General features: G+C 45.4%; 1 protein-coding gene across 1 annotated transcript in view; it reads left to right on the top strand.

The window, feature by feature from the left end:
• Nucleotides 1–2255: 2255 nt before the first annotated feature.
• Nucleotides 2256–20515, top strand: part of COLGALT2 (collagen beta(1-O)galactosyltransferase 2) — a 90546-nt gene continuing 72286 nt past the window's right edge. The window contains exon 1 of the mRNA XM_060197821.1: nt 2256–2774. Coding sequence (XP_060053804.1) covers nt 2506–2774 — 269 coding nt within the window. The 5' untranslated portion in view covers nt 2256–2505. The remainder of the gene's footprint in view (nt 2775–20515) is intronic.

The following is a 20515-nucleotide window of genomic DNA, read 5'->3' as shown; positions in this document are numbered from 1 at the left end:
AGACAGCCAGTTATGGAAAAGGAAGGGGAGGATAGAGAGGAAAAGACACCTGCAGACTTACTTCACCACACGCAAAGTTTTCCCCCTGCAGGTGGGGACCAGGGTCTTGAACTTGAGTACTTATGCATTATGATATGTGTGCTAAACTAGGTGCACCACCACCTGGCCCCCCATTAGACCAGATTTTGTTGAGGAGTAGGGACACCAGTTCTAAAAGATGCATGGGGAAGAAGTGAAGAAAGGGAAAGATAGAAGACAGAGCATCACCGACTTGCTTAAGAAACTTTCCATGGACCCTCCCCACATTCCCAGAAGCAGTGGTTGTGCTGTCAAGTGTCTCCACCAGAGCTGGCTGCCCTTCTGTTGTGGTGTCTCTGTCAGGTGTTTAACTGTCACCCTCCTCTGTGAAGCTGGTAGCCTCTTGAGATCCAGGACAGTTCCTCAAGGAAGATGGAGAAGGAAATGTATGTAGGCCGTGGGATGTAAAATGAGTATTAGTCAATTTAGGGCAAACAACTTAGATTTGGAGAAGACAGTTCCCCTGAGAGACCATATAGAATAAGAAGAGTACGGACTTCTAAGGACTTTTGTGAGAGGACTCTGCAAAAAAGGCATGAGAGGGGACCTTATATAACAGGTGCAAGGAGGTAAGAACTGAAGAGAATATACCAAATCCTCAGTATCCACACTGATGTTGCAGCAGAACAAACTTTGCAGAGAAGAAGGAAACCACTGCACACTGTGGCCAGAGAGATGGGAGACAAAGCAGGAGAGAAAGCAAGTGTCAATTCCCTTTCAAGCAGTTTGGCCAAGCAGATGAATTGCCAGAGGAGGTGCAGATTTATTATTATTTGTTGAGGAGAGGACTGAAAGAGTTTTTAGCTTCAGGGAAAAGAACTGATAGAAAGTGACCAGCTGAAGATTCAGTAGAGAGAGCAGATCAACTGATGGAGAAGAGTCATGGACAAGGTGGGGAACAAAAGCTCTGCCATGAATCATTAACTGTTAGTTAGGAGGGCCTTGGGAGGGGTACTGGAGATTGGGGTGTTTAGGGAGGTCTGTGTAGGAGGTGATAGCCTAGTGAGGTGTGGAGGGAGAGCTGAAGACTTATGCTAGCTGCACAGGAGGATAATACAATCAGTGATAAGGCTGTAGGGGGCTGGGCCGTGGTGCATTCATTACTATGTACAGGGACCTGGGTGTAAGCCCCAACTCCCCACCTGCAGGAGGCAAGCTTCACAAGTTGAAGCAGTGGTGCAGGTTTCTCTATCTCTCTCTTTTATCTCCCCTCTCCTCTCAATTTCTCCCTGTCCTTCAAAAAAGAAGGAAGAAAGAAGGGAAGGGAGAAAGGGAGGGGGAAAAATAGCTGCCAGGAGCATTGGATTTATCGTGCAGGCACCAAGTCCCAGTAATAAACCTGGTAGCAATTAAAAAAAAAGAAGAAGAAGACTGTGGGAAAGGGCCAAGATCATGGTGGGGTTCAAGGTCATAGATGCACAGTTATTGCAGTCTTTGGAGCAGACACCAACCCCCTGCACACAAGGAAAGGCTGCACAGATCCACAAAGAAGCATCCACTGATCCCATTCCTGTCATTTCCATGTTATATGGGTCACCATCCCTTGAGCAGTGTCTTCTAGTGATTTCACTTGACATGCTGTATTTCTCCTTCATTTCTTTTCTCCATACACAGTTCTTTGCTACACTGAATGCTATTAGGCTGAAAAGAAAACCATCTAAGCAAATCTCTACCCACCCTCCAGTGAAGATGCTCAGGATCAGGGTTAGCAGAGCCCTACAAGAGAATTTATTTATTCATCAGGAAAACTTTCCAAAATCGTCAGATTTATCGTTGGGGTGTGGGGTGGACTGTGTTCAGAATTAATTTCAAGAGCAATTGCGTATATAAGGAAGTACAAGCATTCTGCCTTTATGTACAAGCATTCTGCCTTTACTTATGCCTTTATTCTTAACTTTATTTAAGTTAAAAACAACAACAACAACAAGTTCCTCGTAGTAGTGAATAGTTCGGTGACTTTCCATTTGAGTCAATAGGAGCATTATGAAAAACTGGGTACATTGCATCACTGTGCAGGACTTGTAGACTGCGGTTTGCAAAAGGCAGAATAAATTTGCTTGGAGGTGCAGCGTTGTGTACACACACACACACACACACACACACATCGTTGTGCACACACGCACACACTCGCTCCCATTGGCAGACACGGCCACACCTCGAGGGAAGACCTAGACCTCAGCTGTCCCGGCACAGCCTGCACTGAGGAACTTTGCAGTGGAGGCAGCCTCAGCGCCCCCGACGCTACTGTCCCGCCCAGGCTGCAGGTCCGCAGGGCGCTCGCGTGGGCCTCAGGCGGCTGGAGCCCGGGACTGCGGAATCTGTGCCTGCGGGTGCCGGCGCGGTCCCCAGCCCGGGAGAGCGCTCCCCCCGCGCCCGCCGCGCGCGCCTTCGCCGCCGGCCCGCGCGCTCTCCCGCCGCCGCCGGAACATGGCCGCGCGCCCCGCCGCCGCCCTCGCCTGGTGGCTGCTGCTCTTGTGCCCCGCGCTGCTACGCGGCGGCTGCGGGGCGCGCTTTGCGGCCGAGCCCGACCCCGATCCCGAGGATGGTGAGGAGGAACCGCAGCCGCTCCCGGAATCACCCCTGCAGAGGCCCACCGTGCTAGTGGCGCTGCTGGCTCGCAACGCCGCGCACACGCTGCCGCACTTCCTCGGCTGCCTGGAGCGGCTGGACTACCCCAAGGGCAGGATGGCCATCTGGTGAGCCGGGGCCGAGGCGCCGCGGGGGCGGGCGGGGGGCGCTCAGGGTGCACTGGAACCGGGCTTGCGGGGGCCGCGCGGGTCGGTGCGTGCCGGGGCGGGCAGTGGCTAACCCGCGAGGTCCCCCCCCCCCCCGCAGGAGCGCCTGTGCGGGTGTGCATGTCCTTTTCCCTCACTAGGGTTTGGAGGGACTGGTAAGAGTGCTAGCGTGCTCCCTTGTCCACTTTCAAACTTTTCTCCTTTTCCTCGTTCTGGAGAGGGGAAGAAGGTGTCTGTTGCCGCTTACCTCCCCACCCTACCCGGAGTAAGACAGGGAAAATCACCCTCCTCCTTCCTCCAGAGTTGAAAGAATGGCTCCTGGTTCCCTGGCTCAGGAGGGGAACTGGGCACGAGGGGGTCCTCCGAGAGTTTACAAGCACCTAGAGTGTCTTTTCAACCCACCGTGGGTCTGGTCCCTTCAGGCTGTCCCTGCCTGCGCGCGTCCGCAGGAGCTCATCCCCGACCCCGATGCAAACTGCAACTCATTTGCCTTTAGGGTGAAGCTATAGACCCTGGTCCTGTGTTTGCTGCCAGAAGATCAAAGCATCAGTGAGTGATGTCCGCCCCAGATATAGCAGTCCTGCACGGTTTATAACTGCCGTTCCAGGGAATAAGCCATGGGTAGCTAGGTGCACCACACAGGGCCAGTGGAAGAGGAAGTGGACACAGGCCAGGGGAGACAGACAGGCAGCCAAGTACGTGGGCCAGACCGTTCTGGTCCCTGAGGAGGACAAAACCTACTGCATTGGGAGCAGTTTCTCTTTCCTGTTGATAAAGGGAGCTGTCCTTGGACAAGGCATCTTTAAAGCAGCTGCTGGGCTTGAGAGAAGGAAGGAGAAAGCAGCTGGCTGGACTTGGCAGCATCAGGGTACCTGGTGGGAGAGGCAGAGGTGAGAAAGCAAACAGAGCTCCAAAGCCCGCCGAGCAGCACACTGTAGGTACTATCTACCCTGCACTACGTGCTGGCCACCACGCAGGACCCTTAGCAGAGAAGTGGGAACGTTGGTTCAGCCATCTCTTCAGCCAGAAAGATTTCTTTTAACCACTTCAGTTCCAAGAGAAAAGTGCACTGTTGGTTCTTGGTTGCTTTCATCAGGAGATGATCTGCAATATGGTCTCAATCTTTCTGCCCTGTTTAAAGAACCTTACAGTGGTGGTGGGAGTTGGTGGGTGGCAAGTGAACTCTCAGGCTTGAGCTGCTGAGTTCAGTTCCTGGCATCACTTATACCAGAGTGATGTTCTGGTTCTCTCTCTCCTTATCCTTCTTTTCTCTCATAAATAATATTTTAAAAGGGGGTGGTTGGGTGGTGGCGCAGTGAGTTAAGCACATGTGGCGCAAAGTGCAGGGACCAGCGTAAGGATCCCAGTTTGAGCCCCTGGCTCCCCACCTGCAGGGGAGTCGCTTCACAGGCGGTGAAGCAGGTCTGCAGGTGTCTATCTTTCTCTCCCCCTCTCTGTCTTCCCCTCCTCTCTCCATTTCTCTCTGTCCTATCCAACAACGAACAACATCAACAATGGCAATAATAATAACCACCACGAGGCTACAACAACAAGGGCAACAAAAAGGAGGAAAAATGGCCTCCAGGAGCGGTGGATTCATGGTGCAGGCACTGAGCCCAGCAATAACCCTGGAGGAGGAAAAAAAATAAATAAATAAAAATAAAAATAAAAAAAAGAAAGTGCAGAGCAGTCTGTGCTGAGTCACTGAGACAAGAATCAAGGTAAAATGGTCCCCTAGACCTCATACACAATTACATTTTGTCAAATTCAGGGTAAAGTTCAGTCATTTCTCACATGGACTATTTTTGACATTATCAACAATGACTTTGCAAAGCAGACACCAAGCAGCAAGATGTCATAGAACTTTGGGATAAGTTTGGGATAAATCTGGCAGAAGCCCCCTGAAGCTGCAGCACATCCTCAACTGAGATGGGCTGGGAAGGCCATAGCCTATCACCTTCCCAGGTGGGGCCAGGCTGGAGGTGACCTGGAGTATACCAGCAGTAGACCTGTTACCCATGTTTATTCCTAACAGGAAACTGTTTCATATCCCACCACCTTTTTGTCTCACTACTCTTCTTTCTGGAAACTTCTTTCTTTTTTAAAAAATTTTTACTATCTTTATATTTTTTTCCTTACTGGACAGAAACACCCAGAAATTGAGACGGAAGGGGGAAGGAGACAGAGAGGCACCTGCAGTACTGCTTCACCACTCGCAAAGCTTCCTCCCAGCAGGTGGGGACTGGGGGGCTCGAACCTGGGTCCTTGCACATTGTAATATGTGCGTTCAACTAACCATCACTCAGCCCTGAAACTTCCTTCTTTCTCAAGTTTGAGCAGATTAGTCTTTGTCCTTCAAAAGTAAATTTTAAGTAGCAATTTGTTGTTGGATAGGACAGAGAGAAATGGAGAGAGGAGAGGAAGACAGAGAGGGGGAGAGAAAGATAGACACCTGCAGACCTGCTTCACCGCCTGTGAAGCGACTCCCCTGCAGGTGGGGAGCCAGGGGCTCAAACTGGGATCCTTACGCTGGTCCCTGCACTTTGCGCCACATGCGCTTAACCCACTGTGCCACCGCCCGACCCCCTGCTCTGCACTTTCATCCTCTTACCTCATCAAGCGTTTGATGAGATTTCTTTCCTGTATGGATGGTGGGGAGGCTCATCTATCATATCCAAACCTTCTGACGATGGGCTTCCTTTCTCACCCAAAGGTCTAGACTAGGTGTGTGCCAGCAAGTTGGCCTGAAAGTGTTTGTTGTTGGAGATTGAGCACACTTCCCTCAGCAGCAAATTTACTGGGATTCAATTGAATGTGCTTATATTTTAGAGATAATTTATCTCTGACAACCCAAAGGAAAGCTCATCAGTTACCCATCTGATCTCAATTCACCAAATAATTGTAAATCCCATAATACAGTTGTGTGATAAGCAGCAAAGGGAGGTGCTCCACATGTTCTGGTCGGACCTACAGTGGATGGATGGAAACATGTCTGTGCTGAAGTGAACCAGGTAGTGAGGCTTTGTGATAAGTGACAGTAGGTTTTCCTTAATTTTAAGCAGCTTTCACAATGGAGGGAAGGCCAGCTTCATCCTAGTGGGTAAGGTGTGCAGCAGCAAGCACCATGACAACTGGGCACAAAGAAAAACATTTGCTCTAAAGTTGACAAGCCTGCTGTCACCTATGGGGAGACGTGGGGTTCAGACAGGGCAACCAAGGGCAGTCACTGGCCTGTAATTACAGAATGATTTGAACATTGCTTTTGGTTGAGTTTTGAAAAGCAACGTTTTGCATTGCCAAGCATTGTGTGCTTTTCTAAATAAAGACGTGGGCTTTAGGGATATCAGCATAAACTGCAACCTGCTCAGGTTTGTTCTGGGGTGCTGACCTTGACATTTTGCAGTAGTCTTTTCTCTGAAAAATCTTGGGGGTTAGGTTGGCTTTATCTCATAGTTTATTTATTTATTCCCTTTTTATTGCCCTTGTTTTTTATTGTTGTATTTATTGTTGTTATTGATGTCATCGTTGTTGGATAGGACAGAGGAATATGGAGAGAGGAGGGAAAGACAAAGATGGGGAGAGAAAGATAGACACCTATAGACCTGCTTCACTGCTTATGGAGCGACTCCCCTGCAGGTGGGGAGCCAGGATCTTGAACCAGGATCCTTACGGCAGTCCTTGTACTTTGTACCCTCTGCGCTTAACCCACTGCGCTACTGTGACTCCCCATCCCTGAGTTTTAATTCTCAACCAGTAGCGTTGTTGGTGACTGTTTAACTAGATAGGCTCATCTAAAGATGTTTATGGTATGTTCCAAAAACACTGTTGATGGTAGTTTTCTGTGCCAGCAGTGAGAATACTGCCACAGTTTGTTGCTCCAATCTTGACATTCAAAGTTATACTGTACTTTATAGATTAAAGTTTCAGCTCAAGATTGAGAAAGTAGGTGACCCTTTGACTCTCTGTCACTCCAAAGACTTCTCTATGGGGTTATGGGTTATTACTGAGGAAGGAAGGTGGGGAATTAGGGCAAGGCAGACTAGAATTCCAACTTCCAGTAACTCAAGCTCATTAGTGAACTTCTAGGTGTAGATTCCCCCATTGGGAAATGACACACAAGAACATCTACCTCTGAGAATTCTAATAACAAACAGGTGCAATTATGTATGGATAGGCCTTCTTTTATGTGAATGCTATGAAATAGACGATAGTTTCTGTTTTCTACCCAAGTTCTTATTTTTGTCCCGTACCTTTGACCTTGTTCTTTTCAAATGAAAAATTTAAAAAGAATATGTTCAGAAAGAACTTCGTTTATTTTCTTCCTTACAACAAAGAAAAATCTCAGTGTGGTGAAAGCTAACGTTTATGGAAGTATTGTTTTGGCACTTTGAATGGATTATTCCCACTGACAGTCACCCTGGGCCAGAGGTCCCATTGCTCTGACTTTATGTGGGGCTGGGGGTGGGGCGGGGGAATTCAGGCACAGAGAATTCAGTGAATTTGCGTGAGGTCACAAGGTTAGTGTATGATGGCGATAGGATGTGACAGAGTCAGCATACATCCAGAGTGTGTACCCACAGTCTGATTAGGATGAAGACAGGACCCATTAGTTCTAGTTCTTGCTTCTGTCCGTTGACCTAACTTAGGAAGATAAGAGCACCAGTGTTTCTTCAAATGAACAGTGTCCCTTCCGCTTAAATGGCACAAAGGATTCCACGGTTCTCTTCCAATGTCTGGATAATTTTCATCACTCTAGTGACTGAACTTCACTGTAGGGAAATTCCCCAGCTACAGACTGAGGTGGGTATGTGGGCTGTACGTTCACATGCAGAGTACTTGTTGTGATCATGATGACCTAGCGTCAGAGCAAAATGCACTGTCTCATTAGTGACAAATGAATAAGTCTGCACTGTTCTTGGGCACATTTGTAGCATTTGAGGTTCTTGTTGGCAAAGAAGAACATCAGTTTTTCAACCTTTTAAAGGAGATGTTTTAGATTGGTTGATGCCTGAAATCAACTTCTTTTCCAGATATTTGGAGAAAATAATGAAGCCTTCCCCAACTGTCCTCTTTCAACACTTAGTTGACCCAAGAATCTGGGAAGAAATTAAAGTGATGAGGAAGTATCACCAGTCCTGTTGTGCTAGTTGAAAGTAATTACTTGCAGTGAGGAAGGATATTTCAAGTGTCTTAGTCCAGGTCCTGCTCTATTCATTGACTTCTATGAGTAGTGAAACCAAGGCACACCTTTGCTTTGGTACAATACACAGTCTTCTTGGAAAGCAAATATTGTTCAGGGCATCAGGGAACATGTCCATTATTCTAAGCTGAGTTGTTTCTCTAGTCTTTTCTTCAGCTCCCTTTTCCAGGTGACTGTGCCTGGGGTCTCTTTCTGACATTGTGACCCCCACCAGAAATATCGCATAGTAAGTGTTGGAATGAGATTTCTAGATTTAAAACCCTGTGAGACTGAGTGCTGATTTTTTTTTTTAAATCATTTTATGAGAGTGGGGGATTAAAGGTTTGCAGTACAGCTGTTGATATATTGGGTACAATTTCTCATCTCCTGATGATAGGTATCTGCAAAATAGTCTCACCCTAACCTAAATCCCCTTCATCATCATGTACCCGGACCCCAGAGCTCTACTCTCACCAGATCTTCCCTGTCCTTCCTCTCCAGAGTCCTTTGCTTTAGTGCAATACATGATTTTTTTTTTTTAATCCTGTTCAGGTCATTAATGAGTGTGTGAGGGATTCTAAACAGAGTTGTTTTTACAATCTTCAACTCCCCTTTCCAGGTGATTGTGCCACTGAGTCTCTTTGTTACTCCAGGTACATAAACAGATTTCAGTGGTTCCCTGGGGGTGGCAGAGAGGAACAATGAAAGCTTTGTGCCCAGAAAGGCTGCTGGTTGTAGCTGTAGGCTTTTTGCAGCACTTAACTGTGGTGCTAGCACAGTGGGGCACTGTAGTGTGGTAGCAGCCTCCCTCGGCTTCTCTGGTATGGTAATAGGACTCTTCCAAGCCTTGTTTCTACACAGTGCTTCAGGCGATAGAACAATACACAGTAGAATCAATTCCTGGGAGAAATTACTAGACTGTAGTGTGACTTTTAGTTCTCTGCTCTGGCTACCATACCTTGAAGAGGTCTCACTCCATGTGTTTAATCATAGCCGTTATTCACCAGGAATTACAAAATTGCACATTGCGTGTGTATTGACATTTTTATCCACCCCAAAGTGAAATATTCATTTAATTGCATTTACTTTGCTAGAATATAAGAAATGGCAGATTGAAAACAATTTGAAAATCCATAGGGACCCTGTAGATTTATTGACTCTTTAATGAATGGGAATCATTATTTTAAGAATTTTCTGTCCAATATAGTTCCCTTTTGGAAACTAAAGTAATATGCTTCTATAATGAAAATAAAATCCTACCAGTAGGATGGGATTGCACTAGAAAGTCCCACTGCCTTCAGGTTTATAACTTCTGCTAAAGGCAGTGGATGCTGTTTCTTGTGGATTCTTCTAAGAAGCTTTGTGTGCACATAAATAGACCCTTTTACTGTTAAGCCAAGTACAGATGGTTTATGTGTCCTGCTCTGCATATGTATGATGCTTTCAAGATCAATCTGTGCATCCAGATATTAAACACAATGCCATCCTGGGTGGCGGGGCCAGAGCCAGCCTCCTGTCACCTGCTCCAGTGCATTACTCCGAACCCCTCCCTGACTATGTCCATCTGTCTTGCCTTCCTGTACTTGTGTCTCTGGACCCCAGAAAATCTGGCCTGAAGCCAATTAAAAAAAAACCTTCTTTATGGAGTGTAATATACACCCCCAAAGCACACATATCACAAATGGTAACTTGCTAGCACTTTTTTTGTAAAAGAGATGTATTTTATTTATTTCATTTTTAAAGTATTACTGGATAGAGACAGAGAAATTGAGAGGGGAGTCGGAGAGATAGGGAGAGAGACAGAGAGACACTTGCATTCCTGCTTCACCAGTTGTAAAGCTTTTGCCCTGTAGGTGGGGACTAGGGCCTTGAACCTGGGTCCTTATGCACTTTGATGTGTGTGCTTAACCACCAGGTGCACCACTGCCTGGCCCCAGTACTTTTTATTTTAATTGCCACCAGGGTTATCACTGGGGTTCATTGCCTGCAGGATGAATCTACTGCTCCAGGTGGCCATTTTTTTCTTTTTTCTTTTTATTTGATAGGACAGAAAGACAGGAAGGGAAGGTAGAAGGAGAGAGAGGGAGGCTGAGAGAGAGAAAAAAGAGAGAGTCCTACACTCTGCTTCACTACTTGTGAAGCTTCCTCCCTGCAGGTGAAGACCAGGGGCTTGAACCAGGATCCTTGTACATGATAATGTGTGTACTCAACAGTGTGTGCCACCACCTGACCCCTAACTGGATAATTTTTTTTACAAAAGAAACAGGCCCATGTACCCACTTCTTCAGGCCGGCATTTGCATGCAGCAAAGACAATAAAAGTTAATGGTCCCTGTGTCTTGGCTGTGTCCAGGGTTCAAGTTAGAATCAGGCTCCCCTATACCCTAGGTACCTTTTGGATTGGCTTCCCTGAGCCTGACTCTTTCATGTGGCATGTCTGGGCCTTCAGGGGGAGACCTCACCACTGTTCTAGAACCAGCAGGCTTGGCAATTGACCAGCTGGTGGCCATGCTACTACTCATAACTTAGTTCTCAATTCCTTTTGGTGGGAAAGCCGTGTATTAATGTTTGTAAAAGTAAGACAGGATCTTGTTACAGTCCATCATGGAAAAGCCACGCAGAATATAAAGAGAGTAACTGTCTTGAATTTGCTGGTACCACTGCCTTTGGGCAGCTCAAAAAACCCTGCTTTTGTGGTCGGTGGCATTGGCCAAGTCTCAGGCCCGAATTAAACCTTAGATCTGACCAGAGGGCATTTTGTTTCCTCTTGGGAACACCATGCAGAAACCCTTTCAGACTGGGCTTCCAGTAATAGCTCAGGTGACGTCCTGTGCTGGCTGAACTCACTTTGTACAGCAGGCACTCCAACATGTATCACTTAACAAGGCAGCAATTATTATTTTAGTTGTTTGTCAAATTCAATAACCCGGGGCCTGCTCCTGACTGGTTGGCTTAGCTGAGAATTTATTCCTCTAGAAGCATAGTGTAGAAGCCGTCTGCCATGCTTTCTGATGACTGCCCCAGGACCTCCAAGAAGATGTGTATTTTTGAAATGTAAGTGTTAATGTGCAGAAGACTAGGCAGTCTCAGGCACATGGTGTCATTCTCTGCCATCCATTCAGATTGACATTGGAGAGGGGAGACTCCTTCAGTGGAACTTTCTCCATTGGGGCAGTTTTCATGGTCTGAATGCACCCCCACCCAAATTATTTTTTATGGCTCAGATCCTCAAGCCAAAGATGATGGAGATTTGAGGAGATGCTAACGTCGTGATGTTCACACAGATGTTCCCCTTCCCCCTCCAGCCGGTCTATGCTGCTTGGTTACAGCAGCCTGAACAGACCAAGTTAAATCCAGGGAAGCCATGAAAGTAGCTTAAGATGTCTACATTTTAGAAGAAGCAAAGTGATCTCTTTCTTTCTGCAAGGGAGGAATTGTCAATGTTTGGTGAGTACAACTAACTTCTTTGTCTTAGACGACAAGAAATGATTCAAAGAAAGAGGGAGTGTGGAAGTCAGGTGGTAGCGCAGCTGGTTAAGCACAGGTGGCGCGACGCACAAGGACCAGAGAAAGGATCCTGGTTCAAGCCCCCGACTCCCCACCTGCAGGGGAGTCGCTTCACAGGTGGTGAAGCAGGTCTGTAGGTGTCTGTCTTTCTCTCCCCCTCTCTGTCTTCCCCTCCTCGCTCCATTTCTCTCTGTCCTATCCAACAACGACGACAACAATAATAACTACAACAATAAAACAACAAGGACAACAAAAGGGAATAAATAAATTTTTTTAAAAAAAGAGAGGGAGTGTAGACATAAATATCAATTAGTGTTTCTCCCTCAGAGCCCATCCAGTGAGGAAATGTTGCTCCTCCACAGGGTCTTGGGAAAGGCAGAACTTTCTAGAGTTCACCTCAGCAGTGGCACTTGACTTCCTGGGAATCCTGTGAGAAGGGTGCCTGTGTGCCCTAGGAGCTGTTTCATTCCCTATGCAGAGTCTCCTGATGGACTGCCAAGCTGCTTTTTCATGTCTTGGTTTCCAGCCAGTCCCATAATTAGTCCAAACTCTCCACACCGCAGTGATTATGGTTTAGATATGGCAGGTTGCTGCCAAGGGGAATCAGGAGCGTTCGTGTCACCACTATACTCCATGAATGGCAACCATCTATGCAACCCCAGGCAGTGGTCTCCCCTCTGCTGGGAGCAGGCCAGGTGGGAGGGCATCGAGACCTCAGACTGTTTAGAATCAATGAGACTGACATGGAAGGCTTGAAACAACCAGCACGCTAAGTATTTTAGAAAATTGCACATCTCCTCTCTGCCTCTCCTCAATCATGTTAAGCTTGGAGATTTAATGGGCATTTGATTTCATCTCAGGATTTTTTTTTTTCCTTTGGCAATATAAGTGATGTATTTCTAAGGCAACAAGCTTTATAAATATCTTCTTATCCATTTAGCCATCACTGATTGTCTATGTGGGTAAATCCAGGTAATCCTGACCAAACCAGTTAAAGTGGCTTGGAAAAGAGACACCCAGATGGGTCAGGTCCATCAGCCAGGAGTGGATTGGACCCTCATTGCTGTTTCACTGACCTTTTGCTGACCTATAAAGACTTCTATTTGCAGTTCCTAAATTTGGGTCAAGGGTCAGCTGCCCCTCACCACATAGGATGTTTACAGTTATATAGATTTCTGGGCCCTGGTTTCAGCCATGTTCAATCTGATGACCTGTGGGAAGGGCCTGGGAGTGTTAGGTTAAACCTGGGAACTAGTAGTTACACTGTACTACTGGGTTTGGAATTGCAGTGGTCGAGCACCTGGGACCCCTCACCTACCCAAAGAAATAGGGGAGCCTCATGGAAGCACTATAGGCTGCTTATGATCTAAAGCAAAGGTTTTGTGGATTTTCAGAACTTGGAAAACCAACACACTCTGGAATCTTTCAACCTTCAGTTTCCAGATGCTCAAGCAGTCAAAAAGGCCAAGGGGCTTGCTTATTCAGAGAAGTTGTGAAGAACCAGATTCCAAAGGAGACATTCTGCCAGCCCCACATTATGTATATAGCCAGCTAAACACACATGTTCCTCCTCCTTCCAGCAGTAATTATTTTAAAAAGAGCAGTTTTAGAGCGCTGTCCCAAGCTCTTTGTCCACTGTATAAATTAGTACACACAGGTCTCATGTGAAGTGACACTGCCTCAAATACTTTAAAACTTGGCTCAGTGTATGTCACAATGAATTCATTAAGCATTTATTTTCATAGAAGCGAAAATATCTGTCCATGTACCTGTCTTAACAGAGTGAAAGGAAATCAAACTGGTATATTTCTTTTCACTAGCAGGTCTTTGAACCACTAAGGTTCCCTTCTTCTCACATCTTAGTCCCTTTGTGGCTTGTATTTAATTTAGTCTTTTCTCTTTGTCAGGCTATGGAAAACTCACCCCCTCATTTGTAAAAAACAGAAACAGTCTGTTGAACTAACCTACACTTAGTAGTTGGCAGTTCAGCTTTAGCGATATGACATCACAAAGCCCTAAGCTTAGTGTCTTCACTAGCGGTGAAGTAAAAATATAACGTTCTGGAAATTCACACTGTCTAGTCATTTTATTAAAAGACTGTTGATACATTTGTCTTTGCTGTACAAAGGTATGTTATAGCAATGTAGCTTCTGATGTGGGAGTGGATTCTGTTTAATAAAGTGCCAGGGAATGAACCTAGGACCTTGTGCATATGATATCATTGAACTGCCTCTCTCACCAATTTCTATTCCTTGCATTTTTGGGGAAGGTGTGGGAAAGAGATATTAAAGCCTTCTGGAGCTCTTTTGGTTGTATCCATAGTGCTCCCATGCAGTTCTGGGGAATGACCTTAGAGCCTCATGCATGCTAAGGTATGTACTTCACCCACTGAGCTATCTTCTAGGTCTTTGATATAGTAGTGATTTTACAACATCACCTTGGGCAACCTTCTGTGGAAAAAGCATAACTCAGTTACTAAATCTCATGCAGTCCCACCCCCAGACTTTCAATCTATAGAGTTTCACAATAGAGGTCCTTAAGTTTATGTATTTTTTGATAGTCTGTTTTTCTTTTTCTTTCTTTTTTAAAAAATATTTATTTATTTATTTATTTTCCCTTTTGTTGCCTTATTGTTTTTTTATTGTTGTAGTTATTATTGTTGTCATTGCTGTCGTTGTTGTTGGATAGGGCAGAGAGAAATGGAGAGAGGAGGGGAAGACAGAGAGGGGGAGAGAAAGACAGACACCTGCAGATCTGCTTCACTGCTTGTGAAGCAACTGCCCTGCAGCGGGGAGCTAGGGTCTTGAACCGGGATCCTTACTATGGTCCTTGCACTTTGTGCCACGTGTGCTTAATCCGCTGCGCTACTGCCCAACCCCTGATAGTCTGTTTTTCTTCTCCAACTTGGAAGCTGTGTTCTATACCCCAGTATATCCCCCCAGGAAAAAAATGATCCCCTAGCACTTAGGTGAGGCCTGGTATAATGGAGATACTGGACTTTCAGCCCTAAATAGCTGTGTCCATCTCCCTGAGCCTGTGCAGAGATCATGGTTTGCTGTGTTCTATACCCCAGTATATCCCCCCAGGAAAAAAATGATCCCCTAGCACTTAGGTGAGGCCTGGTATAATGGAGATACTGGACTTTCAGCCCTAAATAGCTGTGTCCATCTCCCTGAGCCTGTGCAGAGATCATGGTTTGCTTTGTTATGTTTTGTCTTGTGAAATGGCTGGGGGCACCATTCCTGACAGGCCACCTTCAGTGAGCCACCAAGACTCTGAGTCCTTTCAGAATTTAAGGGTGATGTGTTTGAGCCTGAATTCTCAAATTGACGGTGTATTAGATGAGAGATGAGATCTCACTGGATGAGATTCCCTCCACACTCCCATACCCAGGCCTCACATTTGACCATTTAAATTTGAATCTTCAGGATAGGACCAGAGCCAGTGGCATCTTTTAGACTGTCCTGATAGAAAGAGGTAGAAATATACAAAGAGGCTGGCAGTCCTTTGGACGAAGCACTATTTAGGATACCTTTATAATCTAGTGTGGTCACCCCCTTCCTGAGAGTGGCAGGTCCCAGAACTTTCCTGAATTATGTAATAATGGCATAGTTGATGTTTCCTAGACTCTTGGTCCAACTTTAGATCTTTGGATGAATGGTCTGAACCAAACATCTAGGTTTTCTTGGAAGCTGGTTACTTCTCACCTTCCTGTGTACAGTGCCACAGATACATGGTCACATTCCCTGGTGGAGGACTGTGTTATGTGATGACCGAAATGCCAGGGAAGGTTACAAGGAGGGGGGTGGCTTTGCAGGGGCCCCCATAGTTACATCTCATGAAGGGACCTTGTGTGTCTTCCTGCTGTGGCTCAGGGCACTGTGCCCATCAGGGCTTCTTAGCCAGGCCTGGCCAGAGGCCTCCTTCCCATTATGCTTTGGTGTGGTGCCCAGCCCTGCTGTCAGGTGTCAGATTTCACACTGGTGCCTGGCCTCTAGTCATCTTTGAGCATTGAGTTCCCCGTGGACTGGTGATGGCTCTGGATTGTGACTTCTTTTGTTTCTGCATTTGCATAAACAGAGCCTCCTTTGTCCTGTGGTCTGGACATAGACTTCAAAGTAGGGCCTGGGCATCAAAGCACCAATCTTCATCCTAATATTAGGCATCAGATTGCTGCCATGCTGGCAGATGACTGGAGGTCATAGCCCCACTTCTGGGCCAGGTTTCTGTCTCCCCAGAACTGGAGTTAGCCAAGGCCTCTCTGATAATGGTGCTGACTGCTAATGACTTTTCCTGAGCCTGTGCACACACTGCTGAGTTGAAGAGCTGCTGGCATTGATCTCAGGGCGAAAGGACAGGACTCCACTAATATTGCTCGAGCTCCCCTCACCCTAGAAGGCTTCCTCAGGAGTGTGTAAGCCCCAGGACCACTGTTGGCAAAGTGCATGCAGAACTCTCCTTATCTCAAGAGTCTTATCAAATAAAGACAGTGATTGAACCCTGTTAACCATGTCTGGATTATTTGTGCAATGGGTAAATAGAGACAGGCTTTGATAACAGGTCACTTCAGGCCAGTCACCCCACACCCCCTTGAGATATCTCTCTATGATGCCTAATCGTTGTGTATTTAGATAATGGAGGTTAATTTTCCTCCCACTTGAGAAAAAGAAAAACTGAAGGACATTAGCAACATTCCAGTAGGGCACTCCATGACTGGTTTTATCCAGCTTCTTAACTACCCTTATGTGTTAGGCCAGGCACCCTTAGGCTTTCAGATTCCCCTTGAATGCTTTGCTTGGCATTGTGCTCCTTTGTCCGAGGCTGGTCTTGAATGATGGCAGATACAGCTTGCTCACATTGGCTGCTTCATTCCTTCCTTTCTTCCTTTCTTTTTTCCTTCCTTCCTTTCTCCCTTCCTTCCTTCCTTCCTTCCTTCCTTCCTTCCTTCTTTCCTTCCTTACTTCTTTCCTTCTCTCCTTCTCTCCTTCCTCCCTTTCTCATTTGTTTGTGGTTCCAGTGTTTTCACCACACCTGGAGAAACTTTTTTATTCAGATAGATTTAAAAAAACACCATAAAACAGACAGGCCACAGCACTACAGATTCCTCCAGATTTTGAAGCTGGGTCATGTGCATTTCAAAACAGACTCACTCTCAGGAGAGCTATCTTTCCAAAATTTCCTTAAACCTTTATTGTTCACTGGATAGATGGACAAGTGATAGGTAGGTAGGTGGGTAGATACATACTTACATACCTATTTGCGTACAAACATACTTCATTCACACAGATAGCTAGCTGTACTGTTGGTTCAGACAGGCAGATAGACATACTATTAGCACTCTCTCTCTCCCTCTCTTTTATTTATTTTTTCTGGAGAAGACTAATAACCCCAAACCTAAAACGAAATGTACAAACAGCAGCAGCCAAAAGAAGGGCTATGACGAGAAGAAAAAGAAGTCATACAAGCGTGTAGGTAGAGAAGGCTTTAGATCCAAGAACAGAGATGAGCAGTGCTCTTGCCATGTGGGATGGAATCTTCTGGCTCACATGTATATGTTGGTGTTCATGTTATGGAAGTTCTGTTAGATCTGGATTTTCTCATATGTTCAGAGGAACTATGATGGCAAACAGAGGGGGTCTAGACAGATGTGTCTACTCTTTGCAGAGCTGCTGGCCAGCCTCAAGCCCATGTGATTTTCTTGGTTCTCTCAATGAGGAAATCAGTGCTGGGAACATGTGGAAGTTAGGAAAACCTGGCAGGGTTTGCACCCAGGGAGAGTGTCTTACAGAAGTGTCACTATAGTGTGGAGATGGCCCTGGGAGAGTTGTTGGGAGCTTGGGGACTGCTCTTGCTAAAGGACACTGGGCCGGCTAGGTCCTTGTTTATTGAGGCTTTAGTGGACAAAGCAAAAAGAGACAGCTTGGGGGAGTGAAGAGAGGTTTACATGTCTCCTGGTTTTGAATATACATGCTGCAAAGATGGGAAAATCAAGAAGGTAATGGTTTTCTTTTTCAAAGGCTGTTCTTGTTGTGGTGACTCTTTGACCTAAGTCTCTGGGGCCCAATCTCTAAAGTAAACAAACAAACAAACAAACAAACAAAAAACACCTTTTCCAAGTTCTGACTAATAAAGACAAAAACCAAACCATCTGGCTGCAGGGAAATAACTCATCCAATAGAATATATGCCTTCCTGTGTATGAGATTCTGGGTTAAAACCTGACCCAATGTGGGAGCACTGTGGGATGTGGAAGCCCAATGGATGAATCCAGGGAGCTCCATGGGTGGTCGAGCCATGGTTTGGTATCTTTCCTCTCTCCATTCCCCTTTCTCTCTAATGATAAAAAACACAGACTTTGGGGGCCAGGTGTTAGTGGAGTGGGTTAAGCACACATGGAGCAAAGCTTAAGGACAGACGTAAGCATCTACACTTGGATCACTTCACAAGCAGTGAAGCAGGTCTGCAGATTTCTGTCTTTCTCTCCTCCTCTCTCTCCCCTCTTCTCTCAGTTTCTTTCTGTCCTATCCAACAACAACAATAGCAAAAAAAGACAATAATAATAAGGAAAACAAAAATGGGGGTGAAATGGCCTCCAGAACAGTGGATTCATAGTGCAGGCATTGAGCCCCAGCTAGCCCTGGAGGCAAAGTAAGTAAGTAAGTAAATAAATATATAAATAAATAAAGTAAAAAAAAAAAAAGGGTCTTTGGCCAGGGAGTTGTTTAGTGATATTATGCATGCACAAGGCTTTGGCTCTTTCTTCAGCACTGCATGGGGAAAGGAAAAAAAAAAAAAACAAACAAACAGAACAGAACCTTCTGCTGGATCAACATTAACTTGGGAAAGCACTGCAGTCTGGCTGCCATTCTGGTCTTGCCCACTCAACCTGATAACACCAGGCCTCAGATATGGTAGTATAAAATGTCTGAATGGGGTTTCCTTTTAATGTAACAGCATCAGTGTGATTTCTGAGTTTAAGGGTCGAATCATTTTTTGCCCAGAAGTAAAGTGAATTTTTGAGCTTTTCCTTTCCTTTTTGTATCTGGGTATCTGAGATTTGGTGTTACTTTCACTAATCTGGGTGTCAGCTGTTAAGTTCTGGTAACAAATTATGTTGATATTCTGTTGCTTTGAGCTAGAAAGCAAATAGTCTCCCTAAAAGGAGCACTTCATCTTTTTTTTTTTTTTTGCCTTCAGGGTTATTGCTGGGGCTCAGTGCCTGCACCACGAATCCACTGCTCCTGGAGGCCACTTCCCCCCCCCCTTTTGTTGCCCTTGTTGTAGCCCCATTGTGGTTGGATAGGACAGAGAGAAATGGAGAGAGGAGGGGAAGACAAAGAGGGCGAGAGAAAGATAGACACCTGCAGACCTGCTTCACTGCTTGTGAAGCGACTCCCCTGCAGGTGGGGAGCCGGGGGCTCAAACTGGGATCCTCATGCTGGTACTTGCATCTTGAGCCACGTGCGCCTAACCCACTGTGCTACCGCTCGACCCCCCACTTCATCTTTTTGATGTCAAAGGAACTGAGAATAAATAAACCATAGTCTATGGTTTACTTTCTGAAACCATTTGTGTTTGTCTCAATTGATACCTTTTCTAAATTACCTCTCAGCCCATTAGAGGTGTGTTTTAGATGCTTCTCTGTGTCTTCCCAGAAAAGTAATTTGGACATAGTTCATCCCTTTGTTATTCCTGTTCCCTCAGTTGATGTCACATCTCGATGAAAAAGAACATCTTTCAGATTGGCTCAGGGCTACACAGTGATTCCTTTCGGAGTTCTGCTTATGTTCTTGAATTTTAATTATGCAGTGTGAGATCCTTTAAAAACTCAAGGATTTAACTCCTTTATCTCCTAAAACAGGATGAGACTACTAAGCAAAAGAGGAAACAAAAGGCATTAAAAGCAACCTGTCTGGGTTGAATATTGACACTTTATTATGTCTGTTAGCTTGTTGATTAATGTCACAAGAGAATTTTGTTAGCCCAAGTACAGGAAGAGAGCACTAATTACTGATTTCAAAAGAAAAAGCCCGGTACACCAGTGCTTGAGTTATGGTTCCTGCATAAACCCATTAGTCCTGTTCTGGGGAAAAGTCTCAATGTGTAATTATTTCAAGACGAGTGAGCTCATAGCTGTCTGCCTGGCAAGACTCAGCTCTGGCATCTTTATGAAAAATAAGATAACTGCCAGGATTTTTTGTCTCATACCTGGGTCCTCACAGATGCTGTTTTTCACCCTCATGTGATTCTGATTCTTTGGGTGGATAGCAACCTCTCCTCTGCCTGCTATGTAGAGCCCCGAGAAAGCAAAGTGTGACCGAGAAGCCCCAAATCAAAGTAGAGAACAATGATTCTTTTATTTTGGAAAGGAGGGGCACATTTTTAGGCCATGGGGAAAAAAAGATTTGACCTGTTCAAATTCAAGATGTTTCAAAATCTAATCTCTAATATAAGAATAATTCTAACCAGATTTGCTTTAAGTAGATCTGTGGCTCTGTGTGATCTCCATTTGTTTATTCAGTGGCTTCCTTTCCTCCTGGCACTTGGCATCCTTGCTATTCGGCCACTGGCAGAAATATGGATCTCAATGGATTCCGGTCCTTGCTGTCTGAAGCATCTCCCAGTGTGTTAATTTATGACTGAAAGTTCATCTGTTAATTTTCAGAGGGACCTCTGATGTCAGAGTTGTTGTATGCCTTTTCACTTAACTTTCGCAAATGATCATTCTATGTATATTTTATTCAATATTTACATTTTCACAGTGAAGAATGTGAGTGATAAAAAAAGACTCACACCATTCCTTGATTTTATTAGTAATGAAAAGTTTCCTGTGAATGAAATGATTGTTAAGATCTATTTTCCATCCTGTTTACTTTGCTTTTGAAGACCTTGATTTCTGGGAATGGAGTTCCTTCTATGCTTCCTAGGGAAGGAAATCTAGAGAATGAATACTAGCAACAAACATCTTCTTTTTTTATTTTAAATTTTTTAATATTTATTTATTTTCCCTTTTGTTGC

This window comes from Erinaceus europaeus, chromosome 9 (assembly GCF_950295315.1).
Source record: "Erinaceus europaeus chromosome 9, mEriEur2.1, whole genome shotgun sequence".
Classification (NCBI taxonomy): domain Eukaryota; kingdom Metazoa; phylum Chordata; class Mammalia; order Eulipotyphla; family Erinaceidae; genus Erinaceus; species Erinaceus europaeus.
The sequence above is the reverse complement of the archived record's forward strand: the minus strand, read 5'-3'. Positions and strand labels throughout refer to the sequence as shown.